Below are 26,182 nucleotides of genomic sequence, written 5' to 3'. Positions count from 1 at the left end.
GTGACTCCACCAAATTAAAAACCATTTCTGACACACACACGCCATAGTCATTTCTGTCACCTTTACACATACCCAAACCTGTCTCACACAACCTTCCCCACAAAATCACTTCAGACACCTTCACACAAACTCCTCCCAAACAAAAAGTACTTAACACCCCCCCACCCACACAGGAAATCATTTCTGAGCAAAGGCCTAAATTACTGAGCAGCAAAAGAGCCGTGCCTCCAACACACACCAAGCGAAATCCCAGCTGATCCCCCACAGTAAAACCATTTACAACCCACCACATGAACCCAGCTGCAAGTCCACCCCACATAAACCCACTTCTGGTCCACCCCCTAAAAAGCAGCAATTCCCCCAAACTGCAAAGGAGATCCAGTCTGAGCTAACCCCCATGGCAGCTCCTTGCCGGCCTCCTGAAGCTGCTTTCTCAACCCACTAGACCACAAAGGGAAAACACCCCCTGAGAAAAGACTGTTCAATCCCCTTCCTCAATCTCTGAACACCAAGACCCCCCACTGAGCCAGAAGGACTGTCTGTGGACCCCCTGCTGGGCAGAAGAACCCTCCTCCATGGGCCAAAAGCATCCCCCAGAGGCCCCACTTCCTACCTGGTTCACTTGCTGCCTGGGATCTTCCAGTTCAAAGGGTGGTGCTGGCAAACTCCTCCACCTGGTGCTCTCCCATTCAGCTCCAGCCAGGGGCGGGACGGCGCTCTGCCTTGAGTCCGCTCAGACACCCAGCTGCAAATCCTTTGTCCCAGAGGGGTAGAAGAAAGCAGCCTGGGAGCTTGCGCTGACCTCAGCCCTGCTCCATGTTTTCAGTGGCGGGAGGAGCTCTCTCAGGGGCTGGAAATCACCTGCCCTACCCAGCATGAGCTCCATGGGGCAGCCCCTCCCTCCCAGGCCTGCACTCAGAGAGCAGGAGAGCACCTGTCCCCACATCCGCTGTGACCCAGAATGCACTGGGAAAAGGCATTGACCAGAAAGGGTGTTTCTGAAGAAGCCAAAAGTGGGGCTGAGCCCCTTAGACCCTCATTCCTGGCTGCCCCTGGGTCCTCTGCACTCGGTGACAGCGGCCAAGCATGCCCGGGTGTTCTGTGGGCAAGTCACTCACTTACAGCCAGGGCGCATAGGCCTCGTGCATTGGTATCATTCTGGTGCAGCTGCCCTCTCTCCTTCCCCACCTTCATGCCAGCATGAGGAAGGAAGGGTCTGCGTGACAGGCACCAGGTACAGGCAGGGTCAAATTCAGCAAAGGCCAAAGGTCAGAGAAACGAGCAGGGGGTTGCAGCAAAACCAGCCCCTCCCCCATAAGGGGCTCTGCTTGAGGTCGGAGGGGAAGGAGACTGACTGTTCTGGGGAGAACAGTCTCCTGTAATTCAGTGCTGCAATCAGGAGTTAACAGAGCTGGGAACTGTCCCAGAGGGACTTAGCCCCGTGGCAGCACCACTCCTCTGCATAGCCTGGATGTGGGGGAGAAAGGGCAGCTGTTCTCCAGGAGCAGCCATGCAGCTGGTGCCTGCCTCCCTGCAGCACTGGCTGAGGCAGGAGCCTGCAGTAAAAACCAGCGCACGATCACATCGTTCCAGACTCTATGATAAGGCACAAGGGGGCAAAATGAAAGTTACACAAGCCTCCTCAATTCTGGCATTTCCTAACTTTTCAGTGCTTGGCTTTGCGACCTTAATGTTCTTTTAATTCATTTTTTGGATGTAATTTCCTATTAAAAAAAAAACCACGTAGCGTGGAAAAAACAAAATGTTCACCACATGGAGCCCATCCTGAGTCATTTGCAGATTCACAGCATAGCCCTCCACCACCTCTTGAACTAAGAAAGTAATTGGTAGCAGTAGAAAGTTGTTATCTTCTATATGGACCTGCTACTGGAAGGGGATGGAGAAACACACATAGCTATTTACTAGGCAGCAAAGGAATGCAGGCACTCAGGAATAATGGGCTCCATTCCAGGTTCTGTGGGAGTATTCCCTAGTGGTAATAGATTCTCCTGCCCTGCTTGTATCCCTCCTGCTCTCCTCTCACTAGATTATGCTCCTGTCTGCCTCCTTCCCTATCTCCTGCCCATGTTTCCCCCTCCTCATATCAGCCCCCATCCTCAGCTTCCGTCCCCACCCTCTCCCTCTCTGTCCCTGTTCTATCTTCTGCCTCCCTCTGCTCCTGCCCGTATGTCCCCTTCCCCCACCCCTCTGCATTTGAGTCACTGTCTCCTCTTTTTCCACTACCTGCCTGGGCACCACCACGGAGAGACAAGGTGCCCAGTAACACAGCAGCCCAGGTCTGTCTCATCTTACGCTGGGGTTATGTGCCGCAGTCAGCGCGTGAAGCGAAAATCGCTTATAGTCAAAATTACATTGAGTGCAATGGCGGGAGGAATCGCCCGCACTACAGAAACAGTGTTTAAATTGTTATTTCTCTCTTTTTTTTTTCTTGTTTTTGCCAACCGCGTAAAGCTGAAATAGTGCATGTTAAATGCGCCTAAGATGCAACAGACCTGTATTGCAAGGAAACTTGCAGCCTGGGATGGAGCATGCTCAGTCACTCTGGGAGGAGGGCACAGGAGCAGCTCAGTCACCCCATACGAGTGTGCAGGGGCTGGAACATGCCCAGTGCAGGTGGAAGGTTTGGAGATTTTAGCTGTGAAGCTTTAACAAGCCTTCATGGCTTATGTCTGAGGAGATTAGTCAAAGGCTCATAACTGGGCCAAATTTGGGCGTTTTCTTACGGGAACAGTAAAAGGCACCTCACTGACACCCCGGTGACACACCTGCCCATTTTCAAGTCCCTGCTCTCAAGCGCAGCGGCACGAGGGCTTCTCAACACGACAGTTAAGAATATTTTTTTAACCTGGCAGAACGTATTTTTTACCCAATCTCATTCTCAAAACCAATACAGCTGGTCTGGCTGAAATTTTCAGAACACATCAGCCTGAGGCAAACTCCCAGCATGGAAAATTTCAGCCCCAGTGGGTAACATTGGACAAAGTTATAAACAGCTGGAAACAGGGGCTTATAATGGAAAGTGCCAGGACACCCTAATCATAGGTGTGTCTACCTGCGCCACCTATAAATAAGACCCAAATCCTGCAATTCTCACATTGAGCAGAGGCTTACTGTGGGAGCTGTCCCACTGAAGTGAAAGGGACCAAGTGTGTTAGGGAGGAGGACAAGAAGCAGAGGCAGAGATAGGATTTAACAGGCACTGTTCTACAGGTGCACACCCACTGATGCAGCATAAGTGACGCTTCGGGAAAGAGCAGGCTCTGGTTCTCAAAGGAGTCAGCACTCATCCACAGAGAATACCGAATCTTGGTTGATCTCTTTAAAAAAAATGCTCCCCCCATCATTGCTAATATGCTAACACCCCAGAAATGGGATTTTAATGAGTTTTATTGCCATTTGCCAACTTCAAACAGTGGTGGCTGGCTGCCCTGTGAATTCCAAATGGCAAATAATAGTTAACAAAATGCGAGGATCAATTTCCAGCCTTTTATGACAGTCCACGTTCAAGAGTGTCTGAAGTGCTTTGGAAAATTCAGATTAAAACATAATGCCTGCACTTGGGGATGATGATAGAAGGCAACACGTGTTCTATTAATATAGCCAACAGGCTCACTCACAACTTTGAATTGTGAAGTGCAGTGTCACGAACCACAGGGAGGCCACATCTCCTCAGAGGTGATGTCACAGTTGGGACTCTGACCTTCTTAAGAATTAAAAGTCAAGCTGCGACAAAACTCTACAAGCCTCAAAGTGGCTAGAAAGAGAAGACATAGGACCAAGATTTCCAACCCTAGATCAGACTTTACTCACTGTTTGATGTCAGATGCTTAGAAAGAGACTACAATCTGCAATGCATCTGGCAGATTGTTGTACAATAGTGTAAAAAAATCTTTAATACCCATGCTCTAGCAGTGATGGGAGCTGTCGCCTGAGTGTATTTTGTAGATGTCTTTAAAAGAATTATTAAAGCTTGTGAAATAAACCTGACATCGCAAGCCATTGGAGAGAGGGCAAAGGCCAAGGAGATAGTCTGTGAAAGGGTCAAATTGGTAACAACTATGATCTGTAATAAAATTCCCTATTGAAGCTCAGGGAGATACAGTGAAACAGAACCCAACTGCAGGGGTGGTTTCCTCTTTCGAGATGCGCTGATCTAATGAAGCCTTTGGAATTGTTATCATGGGGTAACATAATGGTGGAGTTTTCTTTGGAGCTGAAAGAGATCCCTGTGTTTGCAGCTGGCCGTGACATTCCATTTTTGGGTCATGTGGAAGGGGCTGATTGGCTAAAACCAATCAGGGGGAGAGAGAGCTCAGTGGTTTGAGCATTAACCTGCTAAACCCAGAGTTGTGAGCTCAATCCTTTGAGGGGACCATTTACAGAGCTGGGGCAAAAATCTGTCTGGGGATTGGTCCTGCTTTGAGCAGGGGGTTGGACCAGCTGACCTCCTGAGGTCCCTTCCAACCCTGAGATTCTATGATGAACTCCAGCCGGGATTACCTCACTGCAGCCTGGGAGCTCAGTTTAGTCAGACGTCTTTTCCAGCCCTTCAACATAGTCAGGAACTCGGTCCAACCTGGAAATTTAGCACAACTCAGGACCTTGCTCCAGTTCTGGGAGCCTGTCCCAGTTTCAGAAGCTTAATGCAAGTTAAGCACTCAGCCTAGACTAAGACATAGAGCTGCTAGAGTTTACCTAAGGGTTTCAGTTAAAAGCCTTCCCTCCTTAAGGTGGGGGGATTTATTTCTTAAGAAGCTGCTAGTGGAATATTGTGAATTAAATGAACAGATTTTGTGGGCTCGGCTATTAGAAATTATTTATTTTCTAATGGAATCCTGACTTTTTAACTTGACCCACAGCACATATGCAGTGACTAGTGTAAGGGTTGCCAGGTGTCCGGTTTTCAATCAGAACACCCGGTTGAAAAGGGACCCTCCCCAGCCTGGTGAAAATGAGCGAGTGAGTGAGGGTGGGGGAGAGTGAGTGATGGAGGGAGGGAAGATGGAATGAGTGGGGCAGGGCCTTGGAGAAAAGGCAGGGCAAGGGGTTTTGGTTTTGTGCAACTAGAAAGTTGGCAACCCATTGCATGGGGGGGAAAAATCAGCTCTCCTTAAACTTTCAATAAAGCACGTAGAGGTAACGAACAGAATGACGCAAGCTCAACTGATCAGCTTCAGTGCATGCTGAACACCCAGCTACTTCAAATGTACACCCAGCACTTCAAATGAAAGGGCCCTTAAATTAGTAAAATCAGATAGAGTTAGAAGTGCTCTAGTGCTGGTAAGTTGGCCCTGAAGAAAATGAGATGTATTAATTTGCAGTCAGTCTGAACCCGGCTCGGCCTAGGGTAGCACCTGCTTTACTAGAGAGGAGGACGTGTAATTGAAACCTACTGGGGAGAGCAATGGCCATACTGAATACCAGTGGACTGGTTCTCAACCCACAGCCCAATTAGCACACAGCTGGGCTGCAGCTGTGTGCTAAAAAAATTCATAATTTGCTGCTCCCATCTGGCAGGGGGCAGGGCTGGCTGAGGAGAGGGTGCCAGAGAGCCCCGCTGGGGCCTGGCAGGGGGCAGGAGCGGGGCTCTGGGGAGGTTTGAGGGGGACAGAGAGTGGGAAGTGGGGGATTTGGTGAGGGTGCTGGGCAGCACAGGTGCAGGCACTACAGGTGTGGGGATGTGCTGCAGCACCCCCAGGTTTTACATGGCCCTACACCTGGGGTCCTGGCTGCCAGCCCCGCTCTGTGGAGGGGTCATTGGGGTTTGTGGGGGGGCTAGCAGGGGGGTCACCAGGCATAGGGAGTCAGGGAGGCACTGGGCAGGGGCTGAGTGCAGCACGTGGTGCGGGTCTGCCCCCGAGGAGAAGGGGCACCCTGGCAGCGCAGGGCTGGGCGGGCCAGTAGTTCTCAACCTGTGGCCCACCATGGGAAATAGCCGTATCCACTTCGTGCCGGGGGCTGGCTTCAAACTGAGTAGTTGGCTCATGTCAACATTGGAGATTTATCATCTCTGCATTAATACTGAGCTTGTTCAAGAGGGTAGCAGCTTTGTCTTGCTCCCATGACTGGCGCACAGGACAAGGCACTAGTGGACTCTCCTCCCTCACAACGCAGAATTCACTCTGAACTTGGAGATTATCCCCCCCATTGCCCTAAGGCAAACCTGACCCCACTCTATTCATGGATTTGGGTTGGTCACTCTGAACTCCATCAGCTGACTGAAGAGGTGATCCTCCCAGCGCCAGGTTCCCTCAGCACAGTGCAAGGAGGTTCCCTCTTCTCCCACTACCCAAACAGCTGCTGGAGAACGGTGCCACCCACCCACTGGACTGATTTGCAAAAGGCACAAAGGGCAGTTAGGTGCCCACACTGCCAGGTGTGTTTTGGAGCGCTCTTTTGTAGCACACTTTCCCAGGCTGCATTCTTGTCCACCCCTTTTCCCCTTCCTCCAGAGATGGCCACTGAGGCAGGAGCCGTTGTTAGGGCAGGATGGGCTCTCAGAACTGGAGTAAGGTCCTGAGCTGCCCTAAACTTCTAGGCTGGAGCCACTTTGGTCCTGTGGCCTTCCCTCCATTATGGACAATTTCTTATGCTTGGAAGCCAAGCATCCTTCAAACACAGAGCCTAATTTCTTTAGAGTTGATTTTCCAAATGGCCCTGCTAACGAGATACTGCTGAATAATTCATGTTGCTGCTGCTGTATCTGAAGAGAATTCAAGTTCCAGCCTTGTTGCTGTACTTTCCAAATGAGTAACTATCCAAGAGTGCAGGTTGAATTTCAGTTACTCAGTGTGTCATACCAGGCTGTTGGGTGGATCAGGTACAACTGTGCATCCATGTGGCCACAGACACACACTCATATACAGGAGGTAGATCTACGGACCTTTCCTGATTATATTGATACATTCTGAAAACCTTAGCTCCAGCTGCAGTTTAGAAAGAAAAGGCCCTGTCCGTACTGTAGAAAGGTTGACATGCCCATACGTAGAGCCCTGCAAACCTGCAGCTTTCTGCTTTATATCCGCAGACCAGGCTTCAGATGGCAGATGAATGCGGATAGGAATTTTGCATCCATGCAGGGCTCTACCCAAGCTTGTCTCCCTCACTGATAGGAACAAATCAATTTCAATTGATAAGTCACAACCATTGGAGCCACAAGCTTGACCTGCTAATTGAAGATCAAACTTTTGCTTCTGCTTTGCACACTGGGACTAGCAGTAAAGATTCTGTAACAAGCATTTAGGCAGCAATTATGTTGATCATGCAGGAGGCTAGAAGAACACAGCTGGCTTTCCTGCAATCCCTCCCAGTAGGAACATTTTGACCAATACTAGACAGTGAAAGGAACAAACCCAGGTCCTTCCACCCAGATGCAGGATTAAGACATTTTAGCCACTGTTCTTGCAAGTAGGTTCTAAAGTGAGGTGATGATCAGAAATTACAGGAGAAACAGAAAATGTTAAACTGAATACTAGTAAGCTGGGCCATTTACTAGAGAGGAAAAATCATTTTATGGTGCAGGCACAAGGAGGAGGCGCAAGGACACCCAAGTCCTATTCACAGCTCTGCTGCAGCTTCCAACATGACCTTGAGCAAATCACTTACTTTCTCCCTGCCTCAGTTTTCCCACTTGTAAAATGGGGATACATGAATTAACCGGCGAGTTAGTTCATTGGTGTTTGGCAGGGGAAGTACTATACAAGTGCAAAATCAATTCACTGGGTGTACCAATCCATTTATCGGGCACTTGTCTACACTGGGAAGCGATATAGCGGAGTTATGGTAATGGTGTTAAACACAACTTAGCATTCAGTGTTCACAACTCGCTGACACAACGTCAAATGACAGGCCTTGCTTGCAATTCCCCAGCATAGACAAGTCCCTTGGAAGAAAAGAAAAAGGAAGCTCATGCCATCTAAGGGCAAACAGGCTGGGGTATTTTAATAGAGTACCTGCTTAGCATACTGCCCAGTAAAATTAGCAGTTTCTGTTGCTCCCATTTGAATCTCTTGGGTGCACCATGATGCACCTGCTCAATAACCCACTCCCAACCAGCTCCCATTGAGTAGGATTTCTTGCAGATGAAGCCCTGTGAATTCTCCAATGCCGTAGAAGTCTCCACACGTTTAGATACAGTGCTTGGAACTGAGGGATTATGGGGTCTGTGTGCCCGCTGCAGAAGGGCTGGTTCGGTCTCTCTCAAAAGCAACTTGTTAGAAAGTGCTAGGAGGGAAGGGAGGAGAGGGAGTTAGGAGGTGTAGGCATAGATTTTCAAAGCTGCCTCATGGCAATTAGAAATACATGGGAGCTGGACAGCTATTTCCCCTGGTGGCTTTGAAACCCCTTCTCCCCCAATGCAGATTTATAGTCACCATGACCTCTCCTTTCCTGGGCAGGAGAGAAGTAACCCATTTGCACAGCTCTGGGATACTTTAGAACCAGACTTATTCATTTTATGTTGCACATGCGACCTCCGTATCCTTATTTCCCTGCCAGCTGCCTTCTCTTTTGTTTTTCCCTCCTGCGCCATTGCCATGACCCCCACGTGTCTAAAACCTGGGCCCACAAGGCTCCTGCGGGTCAATGCTCCACCCAACAGCTTAATGGCATCAGCTAGAAGGCTCCACCTCTGGGCCCTGATTGGTGGAACACCCAAGGTCTTGATTGGCCTGTGCTCCCCCTCCCTACTTAAGCCAGGAGGAACAGGAAGTCATCTGTACAATTGGGCTCCACCCTGACCTCTGAGTGCTAACTGTGCCTGTCTCCTGATCCTTAACACGCCTGATAACTGATTCTCAGTTTGACCTCAGCTCCTGGTCCTGAACCCCATTCTGACACGGGAACCCAGGCCCCTGTCCTACACTAACCCCTAGGCCCATCCACCTACCTCCTGGATCTGACAGGAGTTTCATCATTTACATGATGAAACTCCTTTGGGGGCTGGGACCCAGGGCTTAAGGTCATTGATAAAGGGCCTTGCACATTTTGGGTGCCAAATATTCAACAGTGTTAAATAATTAAGAACAGCCTACTTGTTACATATAAATGATCACAGCTGGTAGCTATGGACATTTAACCCAAAAGGATAAAATTTATCCAACATCTTAAAAAAAATAAAGTTCTTAGTATAAAAATGGCATCATGGAAGCCTTTAATAAAATAAAAATAGATCTTATTTATTGAATAAAATAACAGAATACATGATCCAGGTACAGCACCAAATACAAATAAGTTCTTTCACTGGGCAGATATACATACTGTGTACTGGCAATATACATACATGCTGGCACAAAAACACACACACACACACACACCCCAAATATATTTACACACACACTTTCCCTGGTCACTGACCTGCTGCCAATGTAGAAGTTAAATGGTAGGTCTCACTGATCTTCCAGTCCAATGCTGGCTGTGACTACCTTATGTCAAAATACACTTCACTCCGCAATTATTCAGGTCATTCCATGGATAAGTGTAACTCCAGGTAAATGCACCCTGCTCCCCACCCCTTCATTTTCATTTAAATATAGCGGAAAGGCCCAACATTTAAGCTAATCAAAAAAATTTGAACAACATTGTCCTGATCATAAGAATCTACAAGCACCTCAAATGCGAGGACTTCAGCGCTGATTAGTCTAAATTCACAGCTATTTGAACTGCCGGGTCAACCATTCATTCTGAACACCAGGGACCAAATGCTGTTCTCATCAGGGGTAAAGCCAGCACAACTCCACTGACTGTGAATGGAGTTACTCCAGGGGTAGATCTAAAGTGGAATTTTGTCCCGGGTTTCTTGACCATTGCAGATGGGCATGTCACACACTCCTTCCCTCTGCTCTGCCACGAAATGCCCTTTTCAGTCCCGTGATTGGCGATGTGGCGCCACACCAGAACTAGCCCCCCACTGGGAGTGAAGAGGGACAGCATGATATGCACGTCAAATGCGACCAGGGGCCACTTCTGCAATATCCCTCTAAACATGATTATATGGCCAAGGCCGTTACTACAAACAAAATTGTTTTCCCTCCTCTTCTGAACCAGCAGCAAGCTGCTAATATTCAGAGAGCAAATAATCCCGTGTTATCCAAGTGCTCTGCAACGTTGTATTTAATCTATAATGTGTTCTGTGCAAGAGTGCCCACTGAGCCAGCCCCCGGAGCTGTACCGTGTCGCATCACCTCAGGGCTGACAACAGAAAGAGCTTTGAAATGGAGGTGGGGAAAGAGGACACAGACGACATGTTATCGCCCCCAGCGGTACATGTCCCATTAGCAATCATCCTGACATTAGTCTTTTACATGGCGTGAGGGAGGGGAGGTTGATGCAGTGCTGGGGTTAATTTGAACTGTCACTTCTACCAGGGAAAATGGAGAAGAGACACCGCTCAGTGGTCAATCAGGACTGCCTAGTGGCCAAGAGCAGCATATGTGGATGGGTGGGAGTGGCGGGGGAGTGTTCCATTAGATGTAACAATCCTTACGCTGGCTGGCGGGCAAGGAGAGCCCTGCCGATAGCAGGAGGTAGCGGCTATCAGTTGCTGCCAACATTCCATCAAACAGAAGACAAAGCCAAGAGAGTGTTCCCCAAGCCTCCAGCATGCAATGATGCTGGGTAGGAAAGGTGAGGCCCAATGATTTTGCATGTCAGTAATGAAATCAGACACCAGCGTAAGTTCTATATACAATGATCTTTTACACATTGCACTCTTGCCATATGTAGTGTGCACGTCAGGCTCCATTCCCCAGTGCAGTTCCATGGAACAGGAGCCTGCTGATCCTGATCTCGCTCACACTGATCTCAGGGCCGTTACTTGAGCTGTACACCAAAGCAAGCGACACCAGGGTCGGGTCCTTGATCTTAAAAGGGACACTCAAGCTAGACATCAACTGGCAACTCAAGAGCGTCCCCTAAGTAAACAGTAATAAGCCCTCACTGGCTGCTGGGCTTGCTATGACCTTCGGCAGGTTTTGCTCTGCAGCAGCAGGCGCTCCAAGGATGCGAGTGGCAGTAAAAATGTAAAGGGGGAGACCTGCAGCTTAAAAAAAAAAAAAAAAGCTACACCACCCCACGACCGGCTTGACAATCTTGCAGGAAGACCCCAGGCCTGGGCACACTGGTGTACAGGTCTCGACAACGTATGCACCCTGTGCTGAACTGAACGCAATTTCTATACTGCGACTGAATTGCGAGGAAAGAGGCTACGTAAGTAGCCTCTGTACAATAGCAAGGACCCGGGGGCAGTTTATGTATGGGAGCTCATCTCCAGATGGCTTCTCATCCTGACATTTTGTCTTCTCTCCAAAGAGGTCTAAAGCACCAGAGAACTGTAAGCCCCGCTGTTCTCCAGTGTCAGAAACAAGAAGCGAGCATGCCAGATTTGCCTATATTTCCTCAAGTTCAGTTCAACCCAGTCACGGTGTTCCTTGCCGAAACCAGGGCTGGCTCTCGGACCAGCTGGGACCTGTTCCTAGAATCCATTGGCTGCAGCGAGAGCAGGGTATCTGTGGGGTGGGAGAGGGGATCTCTAAAGGAAAGGTGTGCCCCTGGGGAGGACACACTGAGGCTTTGAAGGAGAGGTGATAGGGAGTGGAAAAGAAGCTTGGCCCACACCAGGGGTTGGAGAGGTGCCAATATGCACTGTTTTGGTCAGGCTGTTTTCAAGGGGATATGAACAATGCTCTGTGAAGAGTTGTTTGCTTCAGGAAACAACCTGAGTAACAGGAGCTGATGAAGGAAGTGAACTCTCCATTTAAGTGAAAACATCTGTGTTAGGAATGTACATGGAGAGAGCAGCACAGAAAATGTAGGTCCACAATTGCTTCCTAAACAGCTCCCTAAGGGCTCCTGGAGACAGAAGCAGCTTTTGGGGAGTGCAAAAGCACAATAAGCCCCATTTACCAGTGTACCCTCTAAAACCAACCCTTGGTACTGCCACAGCATAAATCAACATCTTCCAGTAAAGCCCTCGGGTCAAGTATTCATAACCCAACCTCTTGGGTGCAGCAGGACCTGCCGACCGTGTTTTAGAATTGCCATTAAAAAAAGAAAAAGCACATGGACTCCATTTCCAGGCCTGCGTTAAGGCTGCAGAGGTTAGCAGCTAGGCCCTGCTAGTTACCTACGACAGCCACTTTGCAGCCAAGGGGAAATCAAACCCTGCTCCCGTTCTAATTAAATGAAATGCTCCAGCCATTGTATAGACTGAGCTTTCCATTGCTACACTAGTCCAAGAGCTCAGCGGTTTTGGATGGCTTAGAGACAGCATCAACCGTCCCTTCTGACCATTCATATTACAGCACAGGGCTTTGGGAACAAACCTCTGTTGATCACCTGCTGCAAGTCTGGCTTCCAAGCTTCTTTTCAAGATGAATATACATGGGCCCTGCCTTGCAAAAAAAAAAAACCACCCTAGCAAATAAATAAGTTCAGTCCAATGCATGTTCAGACTGTGCTTTCTTTTAGACATGCGATTAACTAACCATCCTGCTGAGGTGTCGGCGGCGCCTTTAAAAATCAATGTAAAGCTAAAAAATAAATCCCTACAAAGTCATCCTGGATGGGTCTGCGTGCTGAAGCGCACACTGGGACGCTATTTGATTTCCAGCCGTCGCTCTATGTACACTCCATTCATTAGCACTTTCATTCAGACGTGAGTGATGCCTTCCTCTTACGCTAACCGGAAGGAAGAGATTTTTAAGTCCAAGCCTCCACCAGGTCCAAGATCGCGTACTCTAGTCCTTTGGTCATTGACAAACGGTTACAAGCCGCATGAATGAGAGCTATGGCGTCCTGTCCACCCTCGCCTTACCAAAGCATGACAATGACAAAGCTTTGAACAGCTTATCGCTGTCTAGAGATCGAGCGCGAAGTAAATGGAAAGGAATGAAAGAGGAACACAAAAGAGACAGCTCCCTTCCCTCACTAATCAAACCAAGTGGGTAAAACAGATAACGCTTCTTCCTACCTAGCAAGTGGTGGGACCCCAACTTAACTAGCCGGAGAACAAAGGATAGATCCACAAGGGACGAGAAGAGGAATGCAGGCTCATTAGAACAATGTGCCTTCAGTTCTCCTTGGCATGATTCAGTGCTATAACACAAACAGTGAGGTAGCACCGCCCAGCAGGGGCGTAGCTATGGTGGGTGTAAACACAAGACATCCCTTGTAGGCAGGGTGCGTTCCAGGGGGAAGGGGAGTGAGATTAAAAGTACTGACAAGGGGACAGCCCTGTCCCATGCCCTTTTTTTTGAAGAAAAGGTGTAAAGGAAAGTGGGCTCCTAGTTCAAGAATAAAATAACTGCCTCAGCAGTTAAGTACTTTGGAGCCGCAGACACCCTCCCAGCCTGCTCCGGGGGTACCTTGTTCCTAGTGCTTTCGATAAAGCCCACATCCCTTGGACAGAGTCCGGGGGGGTGAGAATCACAACTAAACTTAAGTCAGGGATTTAGCACAATCCCCCCATTCCTCTCTGAAACCCAGACACACAGACTTGCCTCATCCCACACTACCTAGAATGGACGGAGCCGGAGATGGGGTGTGGCAAGGGGATCTAGGCCCAGACGGGGTTTGTAACACGGCTTCCAATAAACGTTGCCATCTAATGCTCATGTGTTTGGCTCCTCAAGCTAGGGAGCGCTCTACCCACTGAGGCCCGGCTTACACACAGCGAGTGTCAGACGGGGCTGTGACATCAGCCTGCCAGGGCAGCGCACACAAGAGATTCATTCTCCTTGTGCAGTTTCCTGCTCCCTTTTCCCCTTGTCGTCACTGTAACTTTCCAGGTTCTACAGCTCTTAGGGATGAGGGCTCTAATGTGTCACTCACTGGCTGGAGCTGCTCTGTTGCCATGAATTAAAGTGCTGAAAAAAAGAGTTGGCACCAGAAAAGACTCAGATTCTCTTTTTCTGGGCAGAGGGGAGTTTGGAAGGGCAGAGGTACCCTTGGTTGTGAAGCAGTTGTCTAGATCCCTGAAAGAGCCCAAAGGTTTCTCCCCTCCCCTTGGTACTCTATAGTCTAGAAGCATGTTCACTTCAAACTGCAGTACCTCGACACTGTCATCTGAATCTGTCAGAAGGATCCCGGTGGAGCAAAGGAAGGCACTCCATCCCAACCAGGGGCCGCAAGTCATCTCTGCAGGGCTCCCAGACCCAAGCAATGAGACCCCCAAAGTGGGAACTGCACGCTAAGAGGAGAGGGAAAGGGAATCAGGGTCCTGTCTTTTCTGGCTGGGCACTCACCCTCATTTCTCCTGGACAAATGCCCTGAAAGAGAAGGAAGGGAGATTCGCTGCCATGACCCTGATGAACACCCAGTGAGCGGCGTTGCTGGGGTGGAGCGGGAGAAGGAAAAGGGGTCAATGTACCAAGGCACTGGTGATGTTGGAAATGGGGGGGGTGGCCAGTGCCCAAAGGGACTCGTAAGTGCCCACCACAAACCCCGCAAAGCCCAGGACGCTGATCAGGATGTCTTTGGCGATGGTGACGGGGTGGAGACCGTCTGAGTAATAGGTGGTGATCTCCAGCAGGGGAGGGATGATGAGGGCGAGAGCACTGCTGCTCACAGAGCCCACCAGAGAGATGACGATGTCCAGGCGGGGAATCAGGATTGCCAGCAGGCCTGGGAGAGAGAGAAACACAGGGCTGTTAGTACTGGCACCTGGAGAGAGACCGCTCTCCTCAAGCAGGTGGGAACAGACAGGCCACCACAGCGTAAGGTGAATGAGGCACCAGGGGTCTGCGTTTGGCCCCCTAGATTCTCTCTCTGCCTCTGCTCACCAATCAAAGCAAGCTTTGCTGGAAGCCAGCAGCCTGGGTGTCTCTTCCCGCCTCCCTCCCCAAGACTGTTACAGTGACAGCACATGTCTAGGGTACAGAACGACCCAATCCAGGCACAACCTCCCCCGTGCCCAAGGCAGCATTGTCTGTTAGATAGGGCACTCCGGAGCCCTGGGCTTTACTCCTGGCTCTGCCAATTGAGTCACTATAAACTGGGCATGTGAGATTCTCTGAAGATAGCACTTAGATCATAGAACCATAGAATATCAGGGTTGGAAGGGACCTCAGGAGATCATCTAGTCCAACCCCCTGCTCAAAGTAGGACCAATCCCCACTTCCCTAAATGGCCCCCTCAAGGATTGAGCTCACAACCCTGGGTTTAGCAGGCCAATGCTCAAACCACTGAGCTATCCCTCTCCCCATTGTCCACCCATCTAAAGCTGAGAGAGCTACAGATGACGGGTGCTGGGGTCATTAACCAAAGCAAGCAGTAACTTTTCAGAGGTTGGTCTTCCTGAATGGCCCCTTGGCACTCAGCATTAGGAGGCCATTAGGAGTTCCACCTTGCCCCAACGTGCACACAAGATTGGCTAGAGAGACTGTGACCAGATTGCGGAGGATTCAGCACCATCGCTCCTGGACTCGCATATCATTAAATGATGAGAAACGCATCAGGCAGCACCCAGAAATCCCCACAGTGGCAGCTTCGCACTGGGAATCGGTCAGGTTCACGGTCCCAAGAACTGTGGCCACTATCTTTTCCTAGAAGAACACTGACACACGGCCACGGCCACGCCCTCTCCCCTTCAGTCCGGGGAGCACGGGGTCCCCTCAGTGGCCACCAGACCAAGCTGTCTTGTCTGAGCGGGAGTCAGAAGGGTGACGTGCTCCCAGCTGGCCAGGCCACAGAAAGGCTGGCAGCCTGAAGGGTGAGTGCCTCCTTGCAATGGGGAATGCTGCTCTTCGGCGGAGGGTAGGTTCCTTCAGAGCAACAGGACGTGTCAGACAACAGCCCTGTACAAAGGAATAAGCCCCAGATCCACAAGCCTCATCTGCTGTCTCAGGACTCCCTGGGCATACAGGGGCAAGTTATTTTAGAGTTTAAGCTTAAGGCCCATCTACTGCCAATGTAACCCTCCCCACCCCCGCATGGGTTCTGTGCCTCTGCAGGAAGGTGGAGGGAAGAATGGGCTGGATCATTAGTGCACAGGACAGCTTGTGATGGAGGTGGGGAGGGGTGTCCCAGCGCTCTCACCAGTCAAACATTCACACATGCAAGGGCCCCCTGTGGAACAGAGGCCCGCTGGCTAGGGTGAAGCAAGGCACCGACGTGGAAAGCAGAAGGTGCAGCCCACTGGACAGGAGGAGTTCATATTGCTATTCGGAAACGGCATTTTGAAGTGAGCCATTAATGGCACCATGGCAATAGGACTGGGCTACTCGCAGAGCCTCAGTTTTATGAGGCGGCTCATTTAACTTATTTATATAGGGCCTCTTGTTGTGGCAGCGAGACACCCACTTATGGACAAGAGGCGCGTCCCCTGAGAACAAGAGCTAAAGACCCAGGCCTTTGGCATCGTGCCCTGGAGGTCTGCTGGACTCTGGCTCCAACAGGCTACTGAGGGGAGTGAGCCTATAGCCGAGAAAGCCGGGCACACACACAGCCAGAGTCCCCCAGCCAATCTTCACAGCAGTGGCAGAACGCCAAGCTAGGCACTAACAGATAAACAAGCCTTGGGCCAACCTGGGCCTTTACAAGCCTGCCAAGGCCTTGGACTGCATCTGGCGGAGCCAGCAGAGACCGGGTGGATGTGCTTGCAGCAGGTGAGCAGCTGTGTGCTGCACCCTCTGCACAGGGACACCAAGGCCTTTGTCGTGCTGCGCACCAACGGAGCTTTCCAGCTAGTCCAGAGTCACATGTTTCCCCCCCACCCGACCCCGCCAACTAAGGACCCAATTTTCAAAATCAGGGGGTTAAACTCAGATCTACGTGCCCAGCATCAGGTGCCCATGCTTCACATTAAGCCAACCCTTCTGGTGTTGGCCCGAATAACAGGTGCTCAGATCAAAGGTTGTGGGGACCATAAGAGCAATAAAGAGGATTTTCGAGGGACACTGATCTCTTAGGGCAGAAGAAGGGTTAAACAGCCATGACCTGCTGTGTGTAAGGAACACCACGAGATCCACTGCCTTCGTAGCATTCCAACTGCCAACAAGCACCGTGGTCATTAGCAACCATCAAGGCAATATGCATCAAGAACATGATGTTTTAAAAAGGGAGCGTGGCTTGTTAGAGGGGGAATTTTTATACTAGAACCGGAAAGAAAAACAATCATGTTCCTTGGCCAGGCGTTTTCTCTATTTGCCAATGTGTGTGTATCCGATATTGTGTTGAAACAGCAGCTCTCTCCTTAATCCCCCAGCCAAGTCACAGTCCTGAATTAGTGGAACCACTCTCTTGCTATGGAAGGTAATCGTGGTGTCACACGTGGCATGGCAACTTCAACCCTTCCCACCTCAGGGCTTGGATGGTAGTTAGAAACATGCAGACGTTCGCCACATGTGTCCCATTTTCATTAGGAACCTCCTGACTTGAACAGCTAGCAGTGAAGGGAAATTACTGCAGTTCTGCCTTCGTCACTAGAGGATGCCTCTCCTGGCCATCTTCAGACAGCCATGAATGAGGGTCACAGTTCCGGCTCAGCCCTCACTGAGAAGATAGGAAACGTGTGTTCAACCAAGAGGCAGGAGTGGAGGGTGACACCACAGAGGCCAAGGCAGAGGCGGTGGGGGGAACACCACAGAGCAGGAAAAGACGTCAAAGGCAGCAGAGGAAGATGGACAGTGCTGCCTCTGACTTTACCACTGGACACGCTGAGTTGGTTAAACAATGACCTCCATGATAATGACCCGAAACAAGGATCCTGCTGCCGGGCCAGTGCCTTTCATTTTTTTGTTAACAGAATCTGTAAAGTATTACAGGCCCCACTGAACTCTATCTGCAGTCCCAGCGTTCCTGCACAATTCACATTCTTCACCCAGACAGTAACTGCCCAAAGGAAAAAGAAAACAAGAAAAAAAACTTAACACCCTACTCAACCCAAAAAGGTGTAAATTAAAACAGAGATCGGTGCCCTTCTGGCACCAGTGCCGAAGGGCCATCATCGCAGTGAAGAAAGGAGCATGTGACACCAAGTCAGTGAGAGTGACAGCCAACAGACTCCACTTCCAGAAATGTGAACAACTTCTGACACTCAGGTCCAACGAAAGGCCCTACCAGCCACATGCTGTCATGAGACTCCCTCACATCCATCTCCACTTCTCCCCACTTTCCCAGCGTCTTAGGCCACTCCAGTGTTCTACCATAGCCACCAGAACACCTCTGGGTTTCATACCACAGATTAAACCATTGACTCCATGAGCGCCGAGCCCATAAATCCAATAACTCTTAAACCACAAAGAGGAGGAAGGGGAAAAGGTGTATCCCGCTGCCTCAGAATAGAGCAGAGAGATTTTTTTTATTACATTCAGAAATGACACCAGCACAGATGAGCCTATCAATAAACCTAGAGAGGTTTTTAGAGGTAAGGAATTCCTTAAAAAAAAACCACAGGAGGCCTAGTTTTTTGTCTGACATTACAAGTGCCCCCAAAACAGTGCAAGCTTCATTATTTTGAATGTATTCAGTTGTCGGGGAGAAGTGTTCCCAAGATGGCACACACCTCCAGCCCCAGGCCATTGATTTGGTGGGTGCAGCTCTTGATATGATTTGTAGAACCGGTTGAAAGTTTTTTGTTGAAGCCGTACCCAGCAAAACATGGCTTTTTGATAAGGACAAAAATTGTGGAAAATTTGTTTTGGTCAAAATTTTAAAGACTGAACACACTAGACTGACAACTGAAAATGTGGAGAATCTGGGATTCTCTGCCCCCAAGCATCCCTCAATTTCCCCCTACTCTTCCAGTTGGGATGAGATGAGAAAAAGACAAAACCCTCAAATTTTGTTTCACACCATAGTTTTATTTAGTGAAAACCCACAAGATTCCATGGATAGTTTCAACCCCCCCCCCCCCCAACACTTACAGAAAACACTCACCCTGGTTTAACTGCCCCTAATGATTTCCATTACTGAAGTTGCATATTGGGCCCTGGGTGTGACACATGCTCTGCTACACAGAAATGAAGAGAGAAACTCCAAGCTAGTTGGGAGATATTCTCTCACCTGCCAGCCACATTAGCCTGGGTGTATGCAGCTTCATTTTTTGTAATCTTAAGCAGAATGATGAACCTACAACACCGAAGAGAGACGGCCCAGTGCTTAGGGCACTAGCCTGGGATACTAGAGAGCTGAGTACAATCCTCTGCTCTGCCACAGATGTCCTGTGTGACCTTGGGCAAGTCACTTAGCTTTATATTGCCTCCGCTTCCCATCTGTAAAATGGCAATACCACTACTTCCCTACCTCACAGGACTGTTGTGAAGATTAGTGCCTTAAAGACTGAGGCACTCCAACACTACAGTAGTGGGGCCAGATAAGTACCACAGACAGTAGTTCAGTAAAATAAATCAATTAAAAAAAATTGCTGTAAGGGCCAAAGCCCCAGACAGGCAACTTATTATGAAAGGAAAAAAGACAAGGTGGGTAGCTCTCCAGCCCGCTTCATCTCTGGTGCTCAATGGCATTGTTAGGATTTTGTGTAACTGAAAAGCCCTAAGAAGGAAGGTAACCGGATTCTGCACAACAAACAAAGATTCTCGGCAATGAAAGTAGGGCACTTCAAAGCATAATCACCACAGAGAAAAGGAAATTGGTTGATTGCTTTGAAAACGCGGCCTGTCAAAAAAAATACTGTCAGCTACACACTCAGGGGAGGGGGTGGAATCCAACTCCTCGAGCCCAGGATATAGAAAAAACAAAACATTGCATTTCTGCACCCAGAGCTTATTTGTTTCAATATGGGTCACCAGAAAACGGATCTCTTGTGCAACGGAACAAGAAACGTGCTTGGAAAGAAACGTGGCTCTGTTCCGCTTGCATCACAGCGCCCCCAACGCCAGGGGTCATTCTGCCAATACAGCTGCAGCGTGAGGTCTAGGGGCAGCAGGGTAAGATGACAGCTCTATTACAGCCACGGGAACCAAAGGTTCTGACAGCGTGGGAGTCTGCATCTAGTTCAGTTGTTACGCTGCCCCGTGACACTCAGAAAGTTAAGTACAGAGCCGCCGCTGCAGGCAACTTGCTTAAGTTAGCACCTCTGACAGAGCTTTCTAATGTCACAAGATCAGGGCCTTAAAAGTAACAGCCATCTAATTCCACAGCACGGGCAAGCCTGGCTGGTTAGCTAAGGACTGGCCACAGTGAAAGCGCAAGGAGGCAGAGGGGTTGCAACAGAAATCTGTTCTCTATTGAGTTTTGCTGGAATTAAACACCATGTGTCAACACAGGCAGCAACTCCTGAGTTAAGGCCAACTTGTCCTTCCGTGGCTCTACTGTGCTTAGACAGTGCAGGACCTTCTTTAGCGTGTGCTGCAGTCAGTCTCCGAGTACGGTTACAGCAGCAAGAGACCAACTGGATGCAGAGCTCATCCTACCCCTTTCCACTGTAAAGGAGACCTGAGGAGAAAACAAATCCGGTGTGTGCTCTTGCCTGTCTTTGGAGCATAAGAAAAAGGGGTGGGGAAGTAGCCTTAGGGTTTGTCTATCCCTTACAGCACCGAGCTGCGGTGGCGCTTAGTAAAGGCGCTATCTTTGTGGACAGGAGAGCTTCTCCCATTGGTGTAGGTACTCCACCTCCCCGAGAGATGGGAGCCATGGTGACAGGAGAAGCCCTCCCGTCGACATCGCACGGTCTACACCAGGAGTTCGGTCGGTATAAATGCATCACTCAGGGGGGTGGATTTTCCACACTGCTGAGCAATGCACTTATACCAACGTACATCTGTAGTGCAGCCCAGGGCTTGGTGTCAAGTCCGGTCTTCCTGTTCTGCTGCAAGTCTCCCTGGAAAGACCAGGAGCACTGGACTTAAAGTTGTCTCATCACACTGATCTGAGGCACAGAGGACTATGGCTCTTATGGTTTGGAGCAAGTAGCTACAACCCACTCCACCTGCCGGAAGAAGCAGAGTAGGCACCAGGGTTCTGGCACATTACGGTGCTTTCCTCAATGAGGCAACACGTCTTTTTGCATGGCAGGTAGCAGGAGCCAGCCCACTAGAAGGCAGGCAGTACCTAGCAAAGGAGACCACATGTTCACTGATTAAGCAGCAATGAGGATAGCAGAGATGATCACAATCAAGCCAGCAAGCAGCTCACCGTATGAGTGCTGGAGTGAGATTCCTGCTATAACAGGGGTTCTCAAAACTGGGGGTCAGGACCACTCAGGGGGGTTGCAAGGTTATTACCTGGGGTGGGGGGTCACAAGATGTCAGACTCCACCCCAAACCCCACTTTGCCCCCAGCATTTATAATGGTGTTAAATATATAAAAATGTGTTTTTAATTTATAAGGGGGGGTCGCATTCAGAGGCTTGCTGTGTGAAAGGGGTCACCAGTACAAAAGTATAAGAACCCCTGTGCTACAACCTGTTCATAATGCAGCATCTTCTAACGCCAGTAGGGGGCACCTTTGAGCAATGTGTGAACTTGTAGCATTCTTGTAACTTTTCCTATATTACCACCACAGCTCTGTCTGCCTGGAGTCCTGTGGTTTGCTCTAGACAAACATTAGTGCATTGAACTTTAGTGTCACCTGCTCATCTAAAGCTAGTAAATTAGCCTCTGCAAGCAGGCTGCTGTTTGCATAAGATCGCCACAGATCCCTTGAACCACAGCATCAGGATGCTCATTTGAGTAACACAAGGGCCACCTGCAGACATGGAACTGGCGTTTCAAGTGGAAAGGACTCAGTGCGAGAACTCTGCCAGGATCACAACGTCCCCCCTCCCCATTCTTCTCTTCAGTAGCAACAACAGCTGAGAGAGGGGGCCGCAGTGCAAGAAAAGCTCGTTGTGAAGTGTTCTCAGGCGTTGAATATCAGAGGGGTAGCCGTGTTAGTCTGTATCCACAAAAACGAGGAGTCCAGCGGCACCGTGAAGACTAACAGATTTATTTGGGCATAAGCTTTCGTGGGTAAAAAAACCCACTTCTTCAGATGCACGGAGTGAAACTTACAGCTGCAGGCATAAATATACTGATACATGGAGAGAAGGGATTTACCTTACAGGCATTGAAAAATCCCACCAGCTAGTCTGAGGGCACTTTTGGAACTGTTTCTTCTATCACCTCCAGATCTTCCTTTACAAGAGCGACTGACCGTCCATGAGGACTGGCCTCAATCTAAGGAACTGGGTGCAGAACTGGCCTCAATCTAAGGAATTGTGTGCATGGACAATGAGTTCCCACGTCACCTGCTGAGAACTAGATTAAAAATCCTGACTTGGGTAACTAATGCAATGGGGTCTGATCGTCTCACTGCAGTCTTCCAGGGGGCTTTTCGTCCCTATCCCAACACTGCAGTTTGCCAGAGTTCAGCTGGACTGAGAGCTGCGGGGTTAATGGGGAACAGACCCACACAGTCTTGTTGCTGCCATCATCAGTTTCTCATTTATGTGCACTAAAGCCACAAACCAAGGGAAGCCTACAATTGTGCCAACGAGAAAGGGAGCAATCTTGTTTTCCCACTTTTGATGGTTTTGCACCCAAGTATCATTGGCAGGGGTTATACAGAGAACCCTATGAGCCTGGACATTTTACATTGGGGGGCGGCGGGAGAAGCCACATGGTTGTAGATCTTAAAAACTAAAGTGTTCTGACAATACTGGGGCCCAACTCTGCCCTCAGTTCCCACTGAAGTCAATAGGAATTGTAGCCACATAACTGATGGCAGCTGCAGCCTCTCGGAATTGACACAGTCCTTTTCACCTCAAGGCGAACCACCTTGTCAGGAAGGTTGGTTAGCGTCAAAGGCGAGATTAGAACTCGGGTCTCTGGCTCCCAGGCCACAGAAGCAGGCTCAACAAGTGGCCCAAACACGACACCGGACAGAGTGGCCGTATTGAGATACTGGCTGCTACATAGAAGCAGATATTTCACTGGCACCGAGCCACTTCCAGGAACAGGCGGCCATCGGGCCACGGCAGCGGCGCGAAGGAAGCCAGGATCACTTACAAAGCTCCAGAAGGGAAAAGAGGCTTCACCTCTTGACAAAAGCTCCCAACTCCGATGCTGCAGCTTAAGGAGGGGGCTCCCCTGTTCCACGGCATAACTCAAGTACGGTGCTTGCTCGGTTCTAGCTCAAGTTAAGGGAGGGAAGATGCTGAGAGATAACAGGAGCCAGACACTTTTACACCTCATCTTCCACTCTCTCCTCCCCCTTTCCCCAATCAAAATAATTTCCCCCCTCCCCAGGCTCCAAAGGGCACAACCCTACAGAGAAAACTCGCAGGACAAGCAGAGTAACAGGCTGCGAAATGTGCCATCGTGAGCCCCCTACGACTCCTTGGATTGTGATGGCTCAAAGTAAAGAAGCTTAAAACCCCACTAAAAACAAGCAGCAAAAGTAAAGCACCAGCTGCAGTTCCTCAGGGGACAACCATTGTGCTTTCCACAGATATTAACTCAAAGGGCTTTTAACGGCGTAGGTTTTGAAGTGCTAAACTAAAGCAAATCCAAACTGCACCCTCTCTCGAGCCACTGAAGCTGTGACGCAGGCTTGGTCCAAGGCCATGAGATCATTCCAATTAATATTCATGCAAACCACTTAATGGCTTTTAGCCTCTCTGAGAACCCAGTGCGATCTCACACTCACTCCGCTCCAGGGGCACAAACCCAGCAGGGATATGCCCGACAAAGGAATCCAGGCCTGTCCCCTTAGCACCTCTGGGATGATCGTTAATCCACCATCCACTTGCTGAGGGCCACCAAAACCCATCTCCTTTAACCCTTTGTTCTTTCCCAGCCTCTTGACGTATCTGCTCGGTTCCAGCCCTGGATTCACTCCAGCCTGTTCCACTTAGCTGCTTGAAATGGTCAGCTCCGGGTGTCTCTCGGACCTGGAGAGTCTGCATGGTGCTGCACTCCTAGAGCAGTAACGGGGGGAACCATTCCCAGCAGAGCACTCCCCCAGTGCCAGGGGAGCTCTGCTCCTGTAGTAAAGAGCCCCGCAGTAGAGGAAAGTGGAAGGGTCTGTTTTCTGAGCACACCCCCACCTTATTTCATCTATTCTGTCCTGCTCTGCCACTCCAGATGCTGGCAAATTCCTGTCCTCTTATCCTTCTGAATGACAGTTCTAATCTTTCCAGTATTATCCTTAGTTCAAAGCAGAGCTGAGAACCCCACACCTGCCTTTTTAATTCCATTTTCTGCTAGCTACATCTCTTTTAAAACTCAGGGAGGAAGGAATAAGTCACTAGAGAATAAAAAAGCCCCCACACTTATTAGCCGGGTGGACAATAGGTCTAAGGCAAGGAAGGGTTATCAAACTGGTGGTCGGGACCCCTCAGGGGGTCGCAAGGTTATTATGTGGGGAGTCGTGAGCTATCAGCCTCCACCCCAAACCCCACTTCACCTCCAGCATTTATAGTAGAGTTAAATATTTTTAAAATGTTTTTAATTTATAAGGGGGGGACGGAGATGCAGAGTTTTGCTTTCAAAACAGAGTCCACAGAATGCAAAAGAAAGAGGCCTGGTGAAGTAGGTCAGTTATATATGAAAGTGTGGTTGGCCGATTTAAAATGCTCCCCCTCCCTATCTTGCCCCCTCCCAGCCAGCAACTTCTGAGTCACTGGAGGAAGTTGCCTGTTTGTGAGCTGCTCACAAGCCTTAAAGCAAGGAAGAGCAGCTAGAAACCGTCTGCAGAGCGTGTAACGAACGCACATGAGCCCTACACAAGCAGCCAGGGAAGGCACTGCCCGGTGTACTCAGTGTGCCAGGAGGTTTGCCCCACGCTCTGCATTCAGAAAGGGATTTCATCGCCCAACCGGCACTTTGGGAATGAGTCCCTGATGTGTGACCTAACACGGGCAAGCACTGTGCAAGTTTTCTACGTGCTGCTTCAACACACAGACCACCTGCAGCTCCTACTCTGGGTGCATGCAGAGCCAAGCATGAGAGCCCCTGACTAAAGCCAGGGAAAGGACAGATGCTTGGCAAGTCCTAACCAGCAATCTCTCTGCCCAGGAGAGCCTGTGGAGTGGGATCAGAGTCTAACAACTGTGCCAAGGGGCGTCCGACTGCGTGGAGGAGGCGAGCGGCCAGTAAGCAATGGGGGAGATTCAAGGATACGCTGCCGATACTTTCCCATGGGTTCCCACAGCGCTGGCACCCCATCCCCTCCCTAGAAGGCAAGCAAACCCAACGGGTTTGGCTCCTACTCACATGTCACGCAGACGAGGCACGTCCTGAGGAGCAGGTTGACCCACAGTGCCCAGCGCTCCGGCACCTGGGAAACAGCCCCGGGCACAATGATTTCAGCAGGGACGTAGAACTGCAGCGCGTAGGTGAAGAAGATCCCAATGGAGTAGAGCAGCTTGACAGATTGGTACAGCCTGCAAAGGGAACAGGGAGAAATCCAGTCACCTCCACTCACACCCCAGCTCCCTCAGGGGCAGATTTAAGACAAAGCAAAATAAAAATAACTCTGCGACAAGAGTGAATTTGGACGGGAAAGAGAGCTGGGCTTAATCCCTGTGGCTGTGAAACCTGCCCCGCGATCCCTGGTTAAGCGAGCAGCTCATTCCCAAGACAGGGCAGCACCAGCCTTACGCCCACAGCAGAAAGGCACCTGCTCTGGCCAGATGGCTCTGTATCTGCGAGGAGAGAGATCTCAGTGTGGGGTGGTGCCCTAGGAGTCAACAGGACCGGAGTTATCGAGGACGAGCATTTCGAGCGCTCTGACCCCGCCCTGCCCATCGTGAAGGTACGACGGGCCAGACTGACACAGGTATTTAAGTGCTTAAAGGTGCAGCTGGGTGCCTGGGGGAATTTACAAAACTGTCTAAGGGACGTACCTGCCATTGAAAACAAGGGGAGTTAGGCGCAGAACCTACTTTGAATGTTTGGAAAATCCCACTAGATGCCTCGCTGCATCTCTGGGCACCTAAATACCTTTGGCTTCCGTGGAAGCTCCTCAGACCACATGTTCAGCCCCTGGCTTAAAGCAGGCTGCTGCTAGTCAGTTCTGGGGCTCTGCTGCTTGCATGTGAGTCTTCTCCCACGGCTCAGAAAGGGGGACATTTCATACCCTCCTCAGGCTGCGTCGCAGGGGCCAGGGATTTGAACTTGTGAGCACGTGCACACACAGCATGACACTGTCCACCAAGCTCCTGCCGACTGGAGTGCGAAGGCCTTCACTCAGCCACAGAACGGGCACTGGCTTGCAGGGGCCA

General features: G+C 50.0%; 1 protein-coding gene across 1 annotated transcript in view; it reads right to left on the bottom strand.

The window, feature by feature from the left end:
- Positions 1-9,176: 9,176 nt before the first annotated feature.
- The window catches only part of LOC123375939 (proton-coupled amino acid transporter 1-like), a 43,615-nt gene continuing 26,609 nt past the window's right edge, over positions 9,177-26,182 (bottom strand). Inside the window, exons 10-11 of the mRNA XM_045027380.1 lie at positions 25,173-25,342; positions 9,177-14,640 (exon numbers count right to left, since the gene is read on the bottom strand). Of these exons, the coding sequence (XP_044883315.1) occupies positions 14,378-14,640; positions 25,173-25,342 (433 nt within the window). The 3' untranslated portion in view covers positions 9,177-14,377. The remainder of the gene's footprint in view (positions 14,641-25,172; positions 25,343-26,182) is intronic.

Source organism: Mauremys mutica, chromosome 8 (assembly GCF_020497125.1).
Source record: "Mauremys mutica isolate MM-2020 ecotype Southern chromosome 8, ASM2049712v1, whole genome shotgun sequence".
Lineage (NCBI taxonomy): Eukaryota > Metazoa > Chordata > Testudines > Geoemydidae > Mauremys > Mauremys mutica.
This window is presented reverse-complemented; position numbering and strand designations above follow the sequence as displayed.